Genomic DNA, 18,416 nt, shown 5'->3' with positions numbered 1-18,416 from the left:
CGTCACATTCCATCTGAATATTATATTACCACAGTAGAGACATCTACATATATACACCCACCTTAAAAAATCCCCCTTTATGGCTCACAGTTGAGCTGGCAAAAAATCGATGGCACTATCGATAATATCGATTATTTTTTAAAAATACAATATCGATAGATAGTTCTGTCTATCGATTTTATCGGATTAAAAACCCCTAACCTAAAAATGTATTTCTATTAAATAAAAGCAATTGTTTTTTCTCCTTTTTGATTTCTGTGAACTATTTGTGCAAAATTTCAACAAAAGCGTAGACATTTCCACCATTTCCATTTCCACATTAATGGTGGTGACAAATTAACGATAATATCGATAGCAACCGATTTTGTAAACTATTATATCGAAAATATCTAATGTTGGGAATATCGATGGTTTGCCAGCTCTAGCTCACAGTGACAGCCAGTCGTTATTCACAACATATTCCAACGAATAAGAAGAATATAAACAAAAAACGACAAAAACATAAATGATTTGAATTGTAAATTCGTTTATCGCTGTTTATTGTGAGTTTATTGGACCTGCGGACGACAGTTGCTCTCTGTATATAGCCGTGACATTGACATAGAAAACAAAATAAGACAACGAAAATGTAAGCGGGCAACATTCCCTTTTGATGTGCGGACGGACGTAACATAAAGTGAACTTACAAATATTTGTATAGTAGGTATTCATACAAAAATATAATAAATTAATAATAAATATGGTGAAGAGATAATTAAGCACAACAAAACGTAATTATACAAACCGAAACCGAAAGTGCCTCATGTGCTATTTGAATAAATGGTTGTGTTGTTTTCCTGTAGTGGAATTCTGTAACTCATTTTTTGAGTTACCGACAAAAATCGGTAACATTTGGTCTGTTCCAGAACTACAAGAATCTACTAATTTTTACTATTTTTTCCGATAACATAAAGGAAAAAATGCTATCGTAGTAAAAAGTAGTAGCTTCTTGCAGGTTCTGGAACAAAGCAATTAAAACGCAAAATTATGAATGAAAAGTATCAATGAAAGTTGATAGCACTGTTGCTATCGGTTGAGTTTAGCAACAGCTTAATTTTGGTCGTTTACTTACCGAAAAATATCGTTAATTACCGAAATTATAAGCATTTTAATTTTACCGATATTTGTCGGTAACTCGAAAAATGAGTTACAGAATTCCACAACTGATATGTGAAGAATTGCTTAATACCTCGGTTACACTTAACCGGATTACACAGTGGGTTTGGGTTTCAAATGTTCAAATAAATCCTCATGAAGTGGGTTAACCCCGCAAAAAACTCTAATGTAACCGTACTATAACACTATGAAACACTGAAAATGCAAACAACTTCTTGTATGCATTTTTTTGAAAGTACACATTTAGACTACAAAAACCCTAGTACGGTTTTGTCCTGTCAGATCCAGTTCGGATTTTATGGCCTCATCTAAACCGGGCTAAATCTACAATTTTTTGCTTTCATCAGGCATTTAACTCAGAAACGAATAGGATTTTGGCCTTGCTGTCTTTAACAATATTGTAGCCCTAAACTAGTAGAACTTATCTTTTGAAAAAATCACATAAGAAAAACTCCATCTAGGGCATCAAAATCTATAAAATATAAAAATTTTTACATAATTGCTGAAATTCTGGTCAGTATCGGCTAAACTATTGGAAGTTGAACCAAGTAACCTTTTGCAAAAATCTTCCAAATAAAGTTCTCAACAATTCTTTAGAACATTCTGAAACTCTAAAATGCTTTCTTCATGTTGTTTCAGCGGTATTTTGCATCATATCCTTTACAACACGTATTTCAAACACAGTTCACACCAACAGTTTATTCTCGCTTAGGGATTTCACTACATTATTGACATTTTTATTAAATCGTCGTTGAAAAATGTACTGAAAACAACGGCATAGAGACATTTTACAACAATGACATGTTCTGAAGAGTTGTGTATTATATTCCAGGGAATATTTTTCCAAAAGAAAATATTCAGGTTTTGGAGATACGGTGCGAAATGTATAAAAATTGTGGATTTTGTTCGTATATTTTGAAATTTGTGGCAATAAATGTAGTTTTTCGAGTTCATTATTGCTCTGTTCCAGAACCTGCAAGAAGCTACTACTTTTTACTACGATAACATTTTGTCCTTTATGTTATCGAAAAAAATAGTACAAATTTGTAGATTCTTGCAGTACTGGAACAGACCATATTTCTCCAAATATTTTATTCTTGTCCTTATCTAAAAATTTGCTTCAGAGTTCAGAAGAAGATTCGCATTAGTTTCAGAGGTATAGCCCCGAATTTCTTAAAAAATTCAATATTTAAGGATGTTTAGATGGGGCCATAAAATCCGAGCTGGATCTGACACAACAAAACTCAACTAGGGTTTCTTGTCGTTTGGGTCTGTAATTTCAAAAAATCCTCAGTTCGAATTATTTGCACAAGATCACCTTAAAAATGTTGCACAATGTAATAGTATTTACAAATTAGATAGAGTTCCAAAGTCCTGCGGCTCAATTCTGTTTCTATGAAAATGTGAAGTGAAGACTTTTATAAAGGAGAAAACTGTTAAATGAAAAAATATAAAGGAAGTATTTTTCATTTCAAATTTTCATAGAAGAATCCAGCCCCCTGGTCCTAGAGTGATTTCATTGAAATAATTTCATGAAATTAGACGTTCTTAGGTCGAGTTTCCCACTACAGCAATTTCATAAAATTACTTTAGTATGGAACTCGATCTAAGAACGCATAATTTTATGTAGTTTTTTTCGATGAAATCTCTCTAGTGTGGACCGGGACAAAGTAATAAGTTATTAGGTGTGTCTTTTTACGTGATAATTTGTAATAATTATTACGAAATGTTACTAAATGCTGCCTTTTTACACAAAAGTTCTGTAAAAGAGAGCGAAGTGAGAGAACAATTTTGACAGTTGTTTGCTGAGAAATTGCTAAAAGTTGCTGAAAGAATTTTTCCCAGCAACATTTAGCAAGTTCGATCAGCTGTTTTTTAATCATCTGCTAATGGTCAGCTGCTCAATGTTTATCTTATTTTTGTAGAAAAATACTATAAATATTACAAATCAGCTATATTTATTGATTGTTTTATTAATATATTAATTATTTTTATTTATTTTGCTTAAAATTTAAGAACTTTTTCATTGCTTTGGAGTTAGTTTTTCTTTCATGCATTGGCGCCAATGTTTTTGTTTTGGTTATCAACTGTTATCTTGCTAAAGTTTACTAAATGCTGTCTTTTTACTTTTTTTCTCTATTTTCGTATTAAAGAGTAAAATTTCTCTTACTCTCTGAAAAGAAGTTACTGAATAATTATTACTGAAAAAGTAAAAAGACACAACTATTATTAGAGTTGTACGGTCTAATTTATTTAGTCCGTGTTTAGACACACAGGAAAGTAAATTCAGTTTTTAGGTAATAGGTGGTCCGCTCTTTCCCAAAAACTCAATTTACTTTCCCGAGAAATTTGCGTGTCTAAACACAGACTTACAGGACGCTCCTTATAGATTTGCTCTTTTGATTCAATTCAATCTAGTTCAGAGTTCACTATCTAGTTCAATCGTCCAAAATAGTTCACCAATTTTTAATAATTATTAGAATTTCCTGTTGACAAAGTTTAGTTTCATTACAAAATTTTTCCAAAGCATAGTTGATTGCGTATTAAAAAAATTAATGAAACTAAACTTTGTCAACAGGAAATTCTAATAAAAATATCCCCTGAAGAAGTCGGAAACAAGACGACGAAACGTTGGGAAAAATTGTGAATTTAAATTAGATTTTTATTCATTCTCAATTTGACCAAATAGCCCAAAAACAGCAGATAATAAACAATTACCATTGGTCAACAACAACAAAAGTTAAAAGATTTTACTTAAGACTATTTCAATCAAAACTAAAATGCTTGAATATTTACATATGTATGTGTTACATACATTTTTCAACGGTGGCAAAATACCCCTCAGTAATGTTGGCGACATTTCCTGAGTATTTCAGCCTTGAAAAACTTCTCTACAAGTGGTGTCTTAGGACACGCCGTTCGGACTCGGCGATAAACAGTAGGTCCCATATCATTGAGCTAAATATGAATCGGGGTGCACTCATTGATATGAGAGAAGTCTCCCTTGTCCCGTATGGGATGTTGTGGAACAATGTTTGTTGTGTTATGTGTTAAGTATACTTTTCCATTTAAATGTGTTTCTAAATATTAAATTTATTTTATTACAAACCTGTTTTTTATGTTACTGCCATCAACGTCAAAAGCCAAACGACACAGATACAATTTTTGTGATATTTTAGATGGGATCGAAGAAACAACTTGTTGATTGACGAAGATATAGAGAGAGAGAGACCACAGCATCGATCGATCACATGCTACGATAAATGAAAAAATAGTAGTTAATGTTTTTTCTTCTGACATTAAATTTGCACTGATGAATGAATCAATGAATGAATCGGCAACGAATGCTTGGAAAAAAGCACGTGTTTTATTAATTTTTTTTTGAATTGTTGTGGGTAAAAAATAATGACACTGTTATTCATATCGTTATTGTTGATGGAGTTTATGTTGTTTTAAATAGTGCCAAAGTTGAATAAATTACAGGTTTATTGCTTTATTGAGTCATTAGTGGTCGTGGTGGTGGATCGCTTCTACAAGTACGAATGGTCAATTAGTTAGTTATTGGCGGCCAAGTTTGAATTGAAAGTAAGCAAGAACGTATAAATGGCTTGACAATGAACAGGTTTTTTAAATAATTGTTAGGGTTTCATTGAATTGTATTAATAGTGAAAATCTTTAAATAAAAACAAATTAAAATAGAAATCACCATTTAAATAAGGAGATTAAAATACCACAGCAAACCACAATAGATACATAATAACGAAAGTTGCAGAATTAAGCAACAGCTCATCTTCATTGGCGAGAATGTAGTTCTTGTTTTGTTGCATGGCTTTGGATTGCTTTGGAAAAAAGTGATTTATGAATAAATATAAGAAAATAAAACAAAAAAATATTTGCTCCATGAATATAACTACATACAACTGAAAATTAAAAGCTAAAAATAAGTTGACTTTCCATGTCACCCATTAAACTCTTACATCGTCTCGCTTAAGTTAAAATTTTCTTTATGGCTTTGGAGTGTCTGCACTATTATAATAGTTGTGGAAATTTTCCATACAAAATTCAAAACAAAATCCTTATCACCATCAATTTTGTTCCAGACATGAAGAATAGCAGCATATAATAATGAACAACACCACAGCATCTCAAACAATTTAAGTGTTCAAGGCACAATTAGAGAAAACAATACACACTGGACATTTTCAATAAATTTCAACCATTTCTCAAAGTTCAATAAACTCACAGTAACTAACCCATTCATTGGAAGCTCAAGACAGTCTGGTGCTGAAATCGGCTACGCATAATAAATTTTGCTTTTGTTGTGTGGCACGAGTCTTAGTAAAACGCACGTTAAAAAAACATATCGTGGTGGTGCTGTCAATCAGTAATTGCATGAAATGCAGGCACATACTTCGGCATGTAAAAATGCAGTACGGGTCATCTTTGAATTTCGTTTCAAATACAACCCTGTACTGTTATGTGCAAACGGGGTATTATAGCTCATTTAGACTAGCCGTAAATCCTCAACTGGATTTAATAAACCCAGTACAAATCTCATTCCTTTTAGGTATACAACAACATAGTTGATTTTATTAGCTTTGTTTTGCCAAGCGATTTTCAATTCAAAGTAATACGTATATAGATATATATATGTAAATCGTAGCCTTTTTTGCCTCAATAATTCACCGATGCATCTGCCTTGTTTCTTGTGCCAGCTTGCAACTTTTTGTATTTCCTAGCAACATGTTGCAAAAAACAGAGTTGTATACGAGGATTTATGCCAGATTTAAAACAAATCCACTCAATACGAGGATTTATTTTTGTATGGTAATAGCTCATTTAGACTAGCCATTTAATAAATCCAGTACAAATCTCATTGCATTTAGATATACATTTTGGCGGATTTAAATGGCTGATCGAATTTGAAACGTCAAATGAATTGTTTATAAATTGAATTCGTCTCAAAAAACTTACGTCAAATTACAAATTTATTGTTTAATAGTGAAAATGTTAGCACATTATGCTACTAATGCTAACTAAAGAGCAAATAAAGAATTATTTTATGGCAGTTTGCCCATATAAAATAAATAAACGAATTATTTTATCGTTTAGACATCATAAATATTAGTCTTGGTTGATTAAAATCAACTTTGTACATCAAAACAAATTTTTACATTTTAAATTATTTTTTGGTTTGGAATTCACCGATGCATCTACATTGTTTCTTGTGCCAGCTTGCAACTTTTTGTATTTTCTAGCAACATGTTGCAAAAAACAGAGTTGTATACGAGGATTTATGCCAGATTTAAAACAAATCCACTCAATAGGAGGATTTATTTTTGTATGGGAAATCTGGTAGATTTTGGCCGGATTTACGTTTTGCTTATGATTTTGTGCACAATAATGCGTTTTGACAACTAGAATGATAATCAGCTCTTTTCGGTGTAGTACCTGTATTATTGTGCCATCGAAATAACCCATAAATGTAAACAACATACAGAGCGCTCCCCAAAGTCCCAATTTACATTGGGCGAGTTTACTTGCGGCAATTTTCATTTTGTAGGAGAGAGAGGTGAGGCATATGGTAATCCTTTGCCTCTCAGCACCCTCTCTCACCTACAAACTGACAATTGCCGCAAGTAAACTCGCCTAATGTAAATTGGGACAAACGGAATACATATTTTCAATACAATTACCAGTGTAGATGCATCGTGAAACAAAAACAACAAAAACCTCTTGTTGTACTATTAAAATGTCAACATTTGTTATGATTTTGTATGAAAATTCAATTTGCAACAACATATTTTGACAGATCAAGTTCTAGAGCTGGCAAATTATCGATATTCCCAACATTAGGTATGTTCGATATTTCATTTCAAAATATCGATAGCTATCTATATTATCATTAATTTGTCATCACCATTAATTTGGTATGTAATAAAATGGCGGAAATGTCTATGCCTTTATTGACATTTTGCACAAGTACTTCACAGAAACATAAAGGAGAAAAAACAATTGCTTTTATTTAACAAACAAATACAAAAGTTCAATTTACTTTTCCAAAAAAATCCACAAAACCGAAAAGCCGCGTAATTTCTATTAATTTCAATAGATTTTAGGTTAGGTGTTCGATAGTGCCATCGATTTTTTGCCAGCTCTATCAAGTTCGATCGCATAATAGGCTAGTGGGCTAATGTATGTACCTTGGTAATTTTGCCATGGTGTGCATTATTTCTTATACCCTAGACAGACGGCAGCTTTAATTTGCATTCAGATCTGCATTTAATTTTACCCAGAAAGACAACAGTTTTTGCATTTATGAAACAGCTGATTGCTGGTAAAGAACTGTTTTGTTGTTGTTTGCAATGCAAATTGTGTCTCAGATCATGAGCATATGAACATGCTCTCCCTCTTACATGAATATGGGCTCTCTCTTACAGTATTGCCATACTGAAATACCTAAATTCAGTTTAATTTTGTGCAAGGCAAATTTATATAAGGTAGAAGTGACAACAATAAGCTATATTTTTACCTTTTTTGTAAATTGGGTTTTCAAAGTATCTACTCATGAAATTTGAAAATTCGAAATTTGCTACCATAAAATACTATTTTTCATCGTAAACGTGTAATAACTATGACCTTTGACAGCTCTGAATGCTTTTTGTTTACATTTTTGATTCAAATTTGTTATATTTTAGAGGATTTCAAAATGTATTTATGTGTTCCCTGAGAATTTTTTAGAGCGGCCCCATTATTCAATATTTTCTTTGACATTAGATTTTCTAAAACCAAAATGTTGTTTTTGTAAATTTGTTAGTCCCGGTCCAAAATAGAGTGTTTTCATTGAAAAAATTGCATGAAATTATGCGTCTCTAGATCGACTTCCACAGTAGAGTAATATCATAAAATTGCTGTAGTGGGGAATTTGATTTAAGAACGCCTAATTTTATGAAATTATTTAATAAAATTCACGCTAGTGTGGACCGGGACTTAGTTGTTGTAATTCATGCATTTACCTTATATCAATTTGCCTTGATTTTGTGCATTAAAGATGTGGATAATGCACGAAATAATTTGAATTAAGGCAGTTAATTCAAATTAACGCTGCCGTCTGTCTAGGTTATTAGGGGTCACACGTGTGTACAACATTCAGAGGTGAACAATATAACATTTCATACGACATTGATGACTCGTCTAAACCAGAGATGGTCTGTCTGCAATTATGACGTATCTGACATACATTTCAAACGTATATTACATACGTCGGAAACGTCGTAAACCTAGCCAAAAAAACAAGGTTTTTGACGGAATAAACAAACGAATTTTATAACCTAAAAATCGATGTTTTGCATAATAATAAAACTCATTTTATTATTATTTTTTGAGATTCTATTTTATTAAAAAACAGGCATAAAAAGATTTCACTCTAAAATGTACATTTTATATGTATATTTTTTATATTATATGGACATTATGCATATGTTTGTTTATTATTTCACCCGCAAATTCTTTGAATCATACGTATAGTAGTGGTAGTGTTCGGAATATATTGTAGATGGCGTGCTAAGTGCGTAATCCAATTTATTGTTCAATTATTTCAGTTATTTAAAAAATTAAAATATTAATAAAAATATGATGTTATTTTCAAAAAAGGTACCGACGCTCTGCAATAACAACGACAGGCTAGCAAAATTATTATTAAATGAAAAATATGATGGCAACATGCATTTTTTGAGGTTTATGACGTTTACTACTTTTTATACGTTTTCTACGGGTATATGACGTTTTCGACGTTTACAACTTTCTTACCGTCGAAAACCTAAAAAATCGTCATACAGACCATCTCTGGTCTGAACTAGATTCCAAAATTGGCATCACTAGCCTAGCATCATTTGCCGCATGTAGTGCCCGCGTATGTAACTTCTTATCACGTGCAGATGAAAAAAAAAACATACCGACAATTTTATTTATTTATGTATTGCTATTATTATACAACAATTTCTGTAGTTTTCCATCACGATCCATCAGCAGCAATGTCGTGAAATAAGAAGAAAAATGCACTTTTTCTGCACGGTTGTAAAGCGATAAGGCCACAAATATAAATACAAAACAAAAAACATTGTTAATTCCAGTGAGAATGCAAAGAAGTAGTCATCTGGCAAAAGTAGATTAAAATGTTTAATGACCTATGCATGTGATCTATGTAGAAGAACTGGTTGCTGTTTGTTTTTATATATTTTAACACACCCAAGTGAGAATATATTTCATTTCAAGTTGAGAGATATGCATGTTCCGAAACGTAATTGCATTGGCAACCAACTTTGTTATTTTATGACCATGAGATTGACAAAACATCAGCGACAACAACGACAATAACAATTATAGTAAAATGCAAAAAAAAAAATTGAGCGAAAAAAATAACATTTAAAAATAAAAGAATAAAAAGTCTTTTAAGGGGAACGGAAAAATTTCAAGCAATCATTTTTTGTGTCATAAATGTTATAAAATGCTTAATCTTTGCTGATTTTGATTTGTGTGTGCTTTTTACAAAACATAAAAAGCGCAAATCGTGCATAAATAAATGGCCGGAGTAGTGACCATGTGAATTGTGGTTTACGAAATCAGTGGTGGTAAACTTGGCGGAGATTAATCATTTTGTTGGACCACAACGAAAAACAAGACTTGTTGAAGTATGGGATGGCATGGGGCTGTTGTTTGCAGTGTATCTACTACTTAACGTTTAAATTGTCACGTATAAAAATTACAAGAAACAATATTGAATGTAACAGTACGTTTACATGTTAGTTGATTTAGTAAACCCAGTAAATTTAAATTGTCAATTCCACTACGTATACGTCAAAAAATCGTCATAAAGAAGGTTACTCCAGTGGTGGATTCTTTTTGGTGACCATGCTTAAATCGTATGCCATGTTCACATTTTGTCGGATTAATGTTATGTATGAGGATTTACTTTACGTTTATGCAATGGAATCGACATTTGAAATCCAGTGGATTTATTAAATCTAGATACATATGTACCCCGTTTAGACTATGCGTGGTTTAGCACATCAAATAAATCGAGATAATGCACTTAATCATCGTATAAGTACATAGCCTAAATCAAGTTTAAACGTTCTATGACATTCCATTTTATGTATGTATTTTAATTTATACTGCCATTTACAAAAGTACATATTTGGGACAGAAGCGACATTTATTTTATTAAAATTGGTTTGGTATAATTGCGACATAAAAATACACAATTTTAAATTATGGAAAAACACATTTTTAAAAAATATATATATTTGAAATACCATTTTTTTATTCGACACATTTTATTTAATTTTTATTTTTTATTTTTAGCAAAACCTTTTGAGTTTTTTAACCTAAAACGCCTGGGACGTTTTTTGTTTTTGTTATATGATTTGCGTTTTTTTACACGACATAACAAAAAATATACAACAACTCTGCGAAAGAATTTATTTATAAACAAAATTAAGAAAGTCTACACACCAAAATGAGTGCCATCGACGGTGGAAAATATCGCCTGAAAAAAGACTGGGCCAGTGTCTCGATACCATCATTGGTCGATATCGATGAACATGCTGACGATGAAACAGAAAGTGGAATAAATATCACTGAACCATCATTGCCACCACAAAAGGCGCCAAGACGGAGTTCATTGGCATTGGGTTTATTTTCCAGTAAATCAGATAAAAGTCAGAAAAGACGTAGCTCCATTGCAGTTGCATTCTTTCGACGTGATAGTAATAAGGTAGGTCAAGAACACACACACACACTTTTCTGCTATGTAAAACTGTGAAATGAAAACTTCTAGAAGCGAAAACTGAAACTGCCAAAATGAAAATGTTTACAGTAATATTTCATATTTCATAGAGCAATAATTAAGTCTCTGTAGTCTAATATTGTAACTAGTTAACGGTAAAATGAATTATTAAGGGTTGATATGAACTTAAATTCCACTCATAATGCCGGTAAATTACTCCATCTCAATTTGATATATTTGCATTAAAACAACTGTCAAATAAATGATGATATATCCAATACACATTATGATAAAATTTGCTAGTTTAAGCTTACACTAAAAGCATGTTTACATTAAGATCTATTTATCAGGTTACGTAAGTAGCACAACAACAACGCTAATTTGGTCGAAAATGCTTCAATATGTCAAAATGTTTGTTTACGTTTCCATTCAATTTATTCACAATGACAAAAATTTGACAGATTGAAACCAAACAAGTGGTCGTTTTACGCCACCTCATAATGTCATCACGGTTTACATAAGTCGTGCGATTCTCTAACTCATTTTTTGAGTTATCGACAAAAATCGATAGAATAAAAACGGAAAATTATGAATGAAAAGTTAAAATAAAAGATGACGGCACTCTTGATATCGGTAGAACTTTGCGATTACTTTTTATTCGTCGCTAACTTACAGAAAAACATCGTTTATTACCGAAATTATGAGCATTTGTATTTTACAGAAATTTGTTGGTAACTCAAAAAATGAGTTAGAGAATACAATACAATCCTGCTCATACAAATAAATAAAAATATTTTGTTATTGTGTTGGTTTTGAAATACAAACATGTTGATAGTTTCCCAACATACCGTTCAGTCTGATTTCAAAAAAAATAATTATGAAAAATAATTAGTATAAACACATTCTACAATTACACGGATAAGCTAGTAATTAGCATACACCTTCAATATTTCCAAGAGAATCAAGTTTCGTTTATTCTCAAATGGATTTAATACTCTAACCCCCATTATTATAAGTCTTCTTCTGTTATAGTTTGGATTTACCGAACAGATTTATAGCGTTCCGGTTAACTTAAAGTTAAAAGTGATGATTGAATTTCAAGGAGGAGCTTCATGTCATTAACTTTCAATGTGAAAATTCTATTTTTAATGCCTCCACATTAGTTTATTTTGCATTTTCAAATCCATCAGATAGTAAAAGAACACATGTAATAATGGTCCTAATGCTTAGACTATGTTTACATTTACGAAATTCACTCGATTTCATCTGTCAATTCCTTTGTGTATACGTCAAATGAAAACTCATCTGAAATCGATTGGATTTCATTTGACGTTTGAGCAATGGAATTGACAGTTGAAATCGAGTGGATTTCATAAATGTAAACATAGTATTAGTTTATCATTTCGTGATTTCAGTGAAATCAACATCGAAATCACAGTACACATGATATACAACCCTGCTTTTGCCTAAAAAAGTACCAAAAGTTGCAACACTTTTCACGTATGACAATAAACAAGGTAGATGGTCAATTGCTGCAACAAAAAATTTTAGTATCAAAATTTGTAAACAATGTGAAAAATTTTAAATTACTTTGTTACAATGCTATTTTTCATTGTGTTCCCGTACTTTTTTAAAGTTAATGTTAGAAAAAAGAGCGAATTGTCAAAAATTGCTTCCCCATACAAATTTTTAAAAAAAATACGAAACGGAAAAATGACGGAAATTGCAAAAACTGCAGCATAAATGTCAAAAATAATAATAATAATAATAAAAATATCGGCTATCATATTAGATGCCAATGAACACTTGCTGCTATTTTCTACCAGTCTAAAATTGTATGGCAGAAAACAGGAGAAGAGTGTGTTATTCGGCGCTACTTTTGTTTAAAGAGAAGTGCAATTCTTGATAGGTTTCGGAGAACGGGAACGCATTTTTAGCACTAAACGGGAAAACTACTGCAAGTACTAATATTGCGCAGGCTCTGAGAACAACTTTTATCGATCAAAATTTATTATAACGATGTCTCAACTATAAAATCATTTTTATTTATTTTTTCATTTATTAGTACTATACACAATTAATACGATATATAGATAATTTTCCAAATAAAGTTGTAAAGTTCTATATTGTCGTATATTTTTGATGATTAATTCAATTTACAACAACTTGTTTTGAAAAATCATGTTCGATCAGCTGCGCATATGCATCTACCTTGACCATTGTGATATGTTTGAAATCAACAAAAAATAAGTGTAAACACCGGGGTATATTTAAGGATTTCGTGAAATCCAGTGGATTTTGGAGCGCAAGTGTAAACTTAGCATAATAGTAATTGTAATCCTTGGCTTACATTTACGAAATCCACTCGATTTCAACTGTCACTTATTTTGCGTATACGTCAAATGAAAACTCCTCTGAAATCGATTTGACGTTTATGCAATATAATTGACAGTTGAAATCGAGTGGATTTCGTAAATGTAAACCTAGCATTATACCCAACGGATTTGACAAATGAACCCCTTTAGATTAACCTTTGTATGTAAACGTACTGTTGTAAGATTCTTGAAAAATTATGTTGTTTAATGTGCCTGAGGGTTATAATGCATCATAAATTCTTCGGAATTAGGTCGATAACGAAAAAAGCAGTTACAGAATTATACTACAATTGTTTTGTATTGTGTCTTATTATTTTTTACAGTGTTTTTGAGTTTTATTATATTTTTAATTTTTGGTTTATTTCTTTGATTTCCTTTTCGTTATGTTAGCATTCATCCAAAGATTCCTATGAATCGGCAGTAAAACATGAAAAAAGTGATGGTTCATCCAATACACCCATATCACCTGACATTGTTTATAGCTCGGAAGAAAACATACGCGCTTCTTCACCAAACGAACCGGGCAAAGTGACATATTTCGATGATGGTACCAACGTACGCACTGCTGTCAAGGGTATTGGCATTACCAGTAGTCCCTATGATACACCCATTGATAAGGAACGCAATCGTCGTCGACGTAGTTCATTGCAAACAAAATTGGATAGACGTCGTCGTAAAAATTTCGAAGTCAGCTTTCCCACACTTGAACAGAGTACGGGAAATGGTTCACAAAGTGATTTGACCAATGATGATACCACAGGCATCGGCTCATCCACAGGCGATATGACATACGATGATGTCGATCCCAATCATTCAGCCTACTTTCCTAGGCAAAAACGCCATTCATGGTGGAATATTTTTGTACCAGAGAACATTAAGAACAGGTGAATATTTTGTTTTATTTTTGTTATGTTTTGGTTTTTTGTTTATTTATTCTATTTTTTTTTTAACTCTGTTAACCTGGAATTTTGTGAAATAATGCCTCTAATATTTGTTACTCAATAAGAAAATAACAAAACAATAATTGTTATGCTAACTGATGCAATAACTGAATGAATTACTTAATGTTTGTTTTATGGATGAATTCAAGCGGATGAAGTAACAACACTTTGAAAATTACTGCAAATGTGATAATAATTTACAAAGACAGCTAATATTGCAAATGATTTGGAACGATAATATTTCGATAAATTTTTTGGAACAAGTACACATTCATGTATGTGACGCCTTAAGTTTTTTGTGTTTTCGGCTTGTTTTTTCCATTGGGACTATACATAGTGAATCTTTATTGAGCATTCTGTATGCAAATAAAGTCCCAAGTGATGCCAATAAAGCTATGACAAATTTTAATATATCCGGGCATGGCAGAATAATAATACGTTTACATTTACGAAATCCAATTGATGCTTAAACGTCAGATGAAATCCAATGCACTTCAGATGAGATGAGTATACGCAAAGAAATTGGCAGTTAAAATCCACTCGATTTCGTAAATGAAACCGTACTATAAGAAGGTGTTACATAAGTTGCTCAAAATCAGTCTAAACGTCAGAATTTGTTCACAACATCGCATTACTGTGAACTGCTTGTTTATGTTTCGTAAGTTATTTTATTCACAATAATGCTTTTTGACAACAAGAATGGCAATCCGCTGTTTTTGGTGTAGTACCTGTATTATTGTGCTATGGTATCGTGCACTGTGATACATTATCAATCACCATTAACAATTCACATTTATTTCAGTCTCACATTCTCAGTAATTTTCATAGCAGATACCATCCTCGGTTTAAAGAAAAATAATAACGGTTTCTGTTGACCTTGTTTAACAGTTATTAATTGGTTGTCGTTAATAACGGTCAATAACCCCTTTTTTTACATATTTTTTGCCTTAAGTTGGTGTTGTGGTTCTTTTTTGCATTACTCATTACAGACAGGCCACAATCATTAGTCTCATCTCATTTTTGGCGGCGAAAAGGCATTTTCTTTTGTCATTAAATCTAAAATGGTCAATATAATTTTTTTACACAAAACCACTATAACCACCATTAATTGAGAATTTTGACTTTCAGGTGTAACGGAAGTGCAGTTTTTATAGTTCACTCTTTATATGTCGTTAATTTTTTGGTATATCATCAGAATCATATAATAAGTATGCCGTTTATCTTTTTCGTTGCTTTTAGCAAGTTTTGTGATATGCGAAGTAATTTTAACCTCGTAATCTTGTTTTTTTTTTCTGCAAGTTCTACTAGTAAACAATATTAATTTCCGTTTTCGATCAACAGCAACAAACAAGGAAAATTATCAACATAAACAAACAATAAGAGGGAAATACGATGAAGTTTTCTTGGCTTTTATCTTCTAAATTTACTAATGTGCCAATATGTAGTAGCAGTTGTTGGTTGATGTCCCCTACGAATGACAATTTTTATTTAGTTTTGGTTTCGCTTTTATCTTCATATCAATTTTAATAGATTCCCTTCTTAAAGCTTCGTTCCCGTACTTTTTAATAGTAAAACTCGTAAAAGAGAGAACTGCAAAAAATTTGTTTTCACACACAAGTTTTTTGAAATAGTTCGGGAACGGAAAAATGGAAAATACGTCAAAAAACTGGAACAAATGTCAAAGTCGGCGTATTAGCCAATCAGACGCCGGCAACCATGTTACTATTTTTTTACTCGCCCAAATTTTTCGTGTAAAAATTTTTAAAGAGAGCGTCATTCAGCGCCATTTTTGTTTAAAGAGAAGAGAACATTTTACAACTTTTTTGTGTACGGGAACGTTTTTTCGAGTAAAATGTGTAAAAGTCGTAAAAATTGTAAAAACTTTTTAGTTCTGGAACACAGCTTAAAATATATGTATGTACATGCTCGTACATATTTTTAAAGGGTCAAATACATACGGCCTGTTATGTGACGCGTTGCGCATTGAAAACATTAACCATATGAAAAATGTGTAAGTGATGCCAAGTTTGTTCTTGAAGTTTTCATGTGGTTGTTGTAGCGCGACACTCAACGGAACGTATGAGCCGGAGTCTTACGATTTTACATAATTTCCTTTGATAAAGTTAACAAATTAAAATAACATATATTTAAATGTAAACAAAAATCAGCGGACTTCCACATTAAACATCTCAATGGTATATGCAAACAGCAAAGATTAACCCAATGAGTTTAATAGATCAAGTGGATTAATCTTAAAGTGTATGTGTGAACGACTGGACTTATTTCGGGATTTCATGAAATCGAGTGGATTTCGGAACTTGAGTGTGTACATTAGGGTTATGACCTTTCCACATTTTTTCTCAAAAATGATTTCCGGTAGTACAGATGAATGAACTTTTACCTACTAGTCACTAAATAACGTTTATTCCATTGAAATGTAAAAAGTTCACGCACAAATCGATTTAAAAAAATATTTTTTTGAAAAATTTCTTGTTGCACGAATGAATAAACTTAACTAAAATAACGTTGAAATATTGAAAAAGGTCACGCACAAACCACTTTAATTTTTTTTTGTTATATATTATAGGTGCGTTAGATAACCCAAACAATTTGTACAAACTTTTACAAAATGCTGTTCAATGACAAACTTGTTCAGTAAACGAGAAATGAGAAGTAGTTGCTAGTACTTGCTAGAACTTGCAAGTAATTTTTACTTGAGAAGTTATCGAACAGACCTTATATAAAAGCGTTTACGTTTTATGCTTCTCGGAATTAAAAGCTTCGTTCCCGTACTTTTTAATAGTAAAACTCGTAAAAGAGAAAAATAGAGAAAATTTGTTGTCAAACAAAATATTTTTCAAAAAGTTCGGGAACGCAAAAATGGAAAAAACGTCAAAAAAGCTGGAACAAATGTCAAAGTCGGCGTACCAGCCAATCAGACGCCGGCATCCATGTTACTATTTTTTACACGCTCAAATTTGTCGAGTAAAAAGTTTTTAAAGAGAGCGTCATTCAGCGCCATTTTTGTTTAAAGAGAAGTGAACATTTTACAACTTTTTTGTGTACAGGAACGCTTTTTCGAGTAAAATGTGTAAAAGTCGTAAAAATTGTAAAAACTTTTTAGTTCTGGAACACAGCTAAAGAAAATTAGTGTGAAACAAATGTTATATCAGTTTGGTTATTTCATGTGGCTCTAAAGTTTATTTTCAATTATATAACAAATTGCCCATAATTCTGATAAATTCAAATTGTAAATGCATTTTGTGCGTGAGGTTTTTTTCACCGAATCACCTTATAATTAAGTTGTTATGTAATCTTATGTCGAAACTCATCACGCTTTGATACAGGGATATGAGTTTGTAAAAAAGTTATAACCCTAGTGTACATGCTTCCGCTTTGGACTTGCACTTAAAACAAGTATTTAGGGCAAATACGTCATTTATTTGACAGATATTCTATGGAATTGACAACCTAAATGACGCATGTTTTATAAAACCTGTAGATGATAAAGCACTTCGTGTGGACTGCATCGAAACATGCAGTGAAATCACGACTCCACACAACTTCCAAATTGTTTCCGTAATACGTCCGGATTGAGTAAATTGGTCCTGATAATACAGGTAATTTTTGATGATTACGATTTTAACCTTATACAAAAGGATATACACCTTTCTAATCTTTCGGTCTGCATCAATTTATTTATTTTTTACTTTATTTAATGGCGCCTGCATTCTAATTTGTAAAATAAAAATGTCAGATACAATTAAAATTCACTTGAGTGTATTTTTGTTTCTTTCATTCAATTAAATTCAATTGATTCTGGGGATTCTGCAATAAAGACGAAAATATTTTATTTAAATTCTGTAAATAAGAGGTCGCAATGAATAAATTAATCATTCATTCATACAATTGAAAAACCACGTTTTACCGGCACGCGATATCTCGTCGCACTAATGGGTACTTTACACGATATGTTTTTTACATATGAGTTGTCACTTTGCATATACATTTTGTATGGGAGAAGTGACAACTCATATGTAAAAAACATATCGTGTAAAGTACCCATAAGTAAACATTGTAAAATTCTGTCCATAATTGTTGATTATAAACAATTGTCAGAAGAACAAGTATGTATGAAGAAAACATTAGCCCTGTTCC

At 31.8% G+C, this 18,416-nt stretch overlaps 1 protein-coding gene and 1 long non-coding RNA gene across 42 annotated transcripts in view; both read left to right on the top strand.

Annotated features, from left to right (window-relative positions):
- Positions 1 to 18,416, top strand: part of mtd (TLD domain-containing protein mustard) — a 450,874-nt gene that overhangs the window by 277,962 nt on the left and 154,496 nt on the right. For 13 of the 41 annotated variants that reach the window (XM_073990598.1, XM_073990531.1, XM_073990587.1 and 10 more), the window contains exons 1-2: positions 10,519 to 10,930; positions 13,708 to 14,201. The exons of the other annotated variants lie outside the window; for them this stretch is intronic. In XM_073990598.1, the coding sequence (XP_073846699.1) occupies positions 10,673 to 10,930; positions 13,708 to 14,201 (752 nt within the window). In that variant the 5' untranslated portion in view covers positions 10,519 to 10,672. Of the gene's footprint in view, positions 1 to 10,518; positions 10,931 to 13,707; positions 14,202 to 18,416 lie in introns of those variants that run through there. 41 annotated transcript variants of the gene reach the window in all.
- On the top strand, positions 561 to 10,650 carry LOC141406066 (uncharacterized). The gene is made up of 2 exons (XR_012413310.1): positions 561 to 699; positions 10,519 to 10,650. It is a non-coding gene; the product is annotated as an uncharacterized lncRNA (long non-coding RNA).

The sequence above is a fragment of the Musca autumnalis genome, unplaced genomic scaffold, assembly GCF_047663935.1.
Source record: "Musca autumnalis isolate F117 unplaced genomic scaffold, ASM4766393v1 scaffold_1, whole genome shotgun sequence".
NCBI classification, from domain to species: Eukaryota; Metazoa; Arthropoda; class Insecta; order Diptera; family Muscidae; genus Musca; species Musca autumnalis.
Note: the sequence above shows the minus strand (reverse complement) of the source record. Positions and strands in the feature narration are given on the sequence as shown.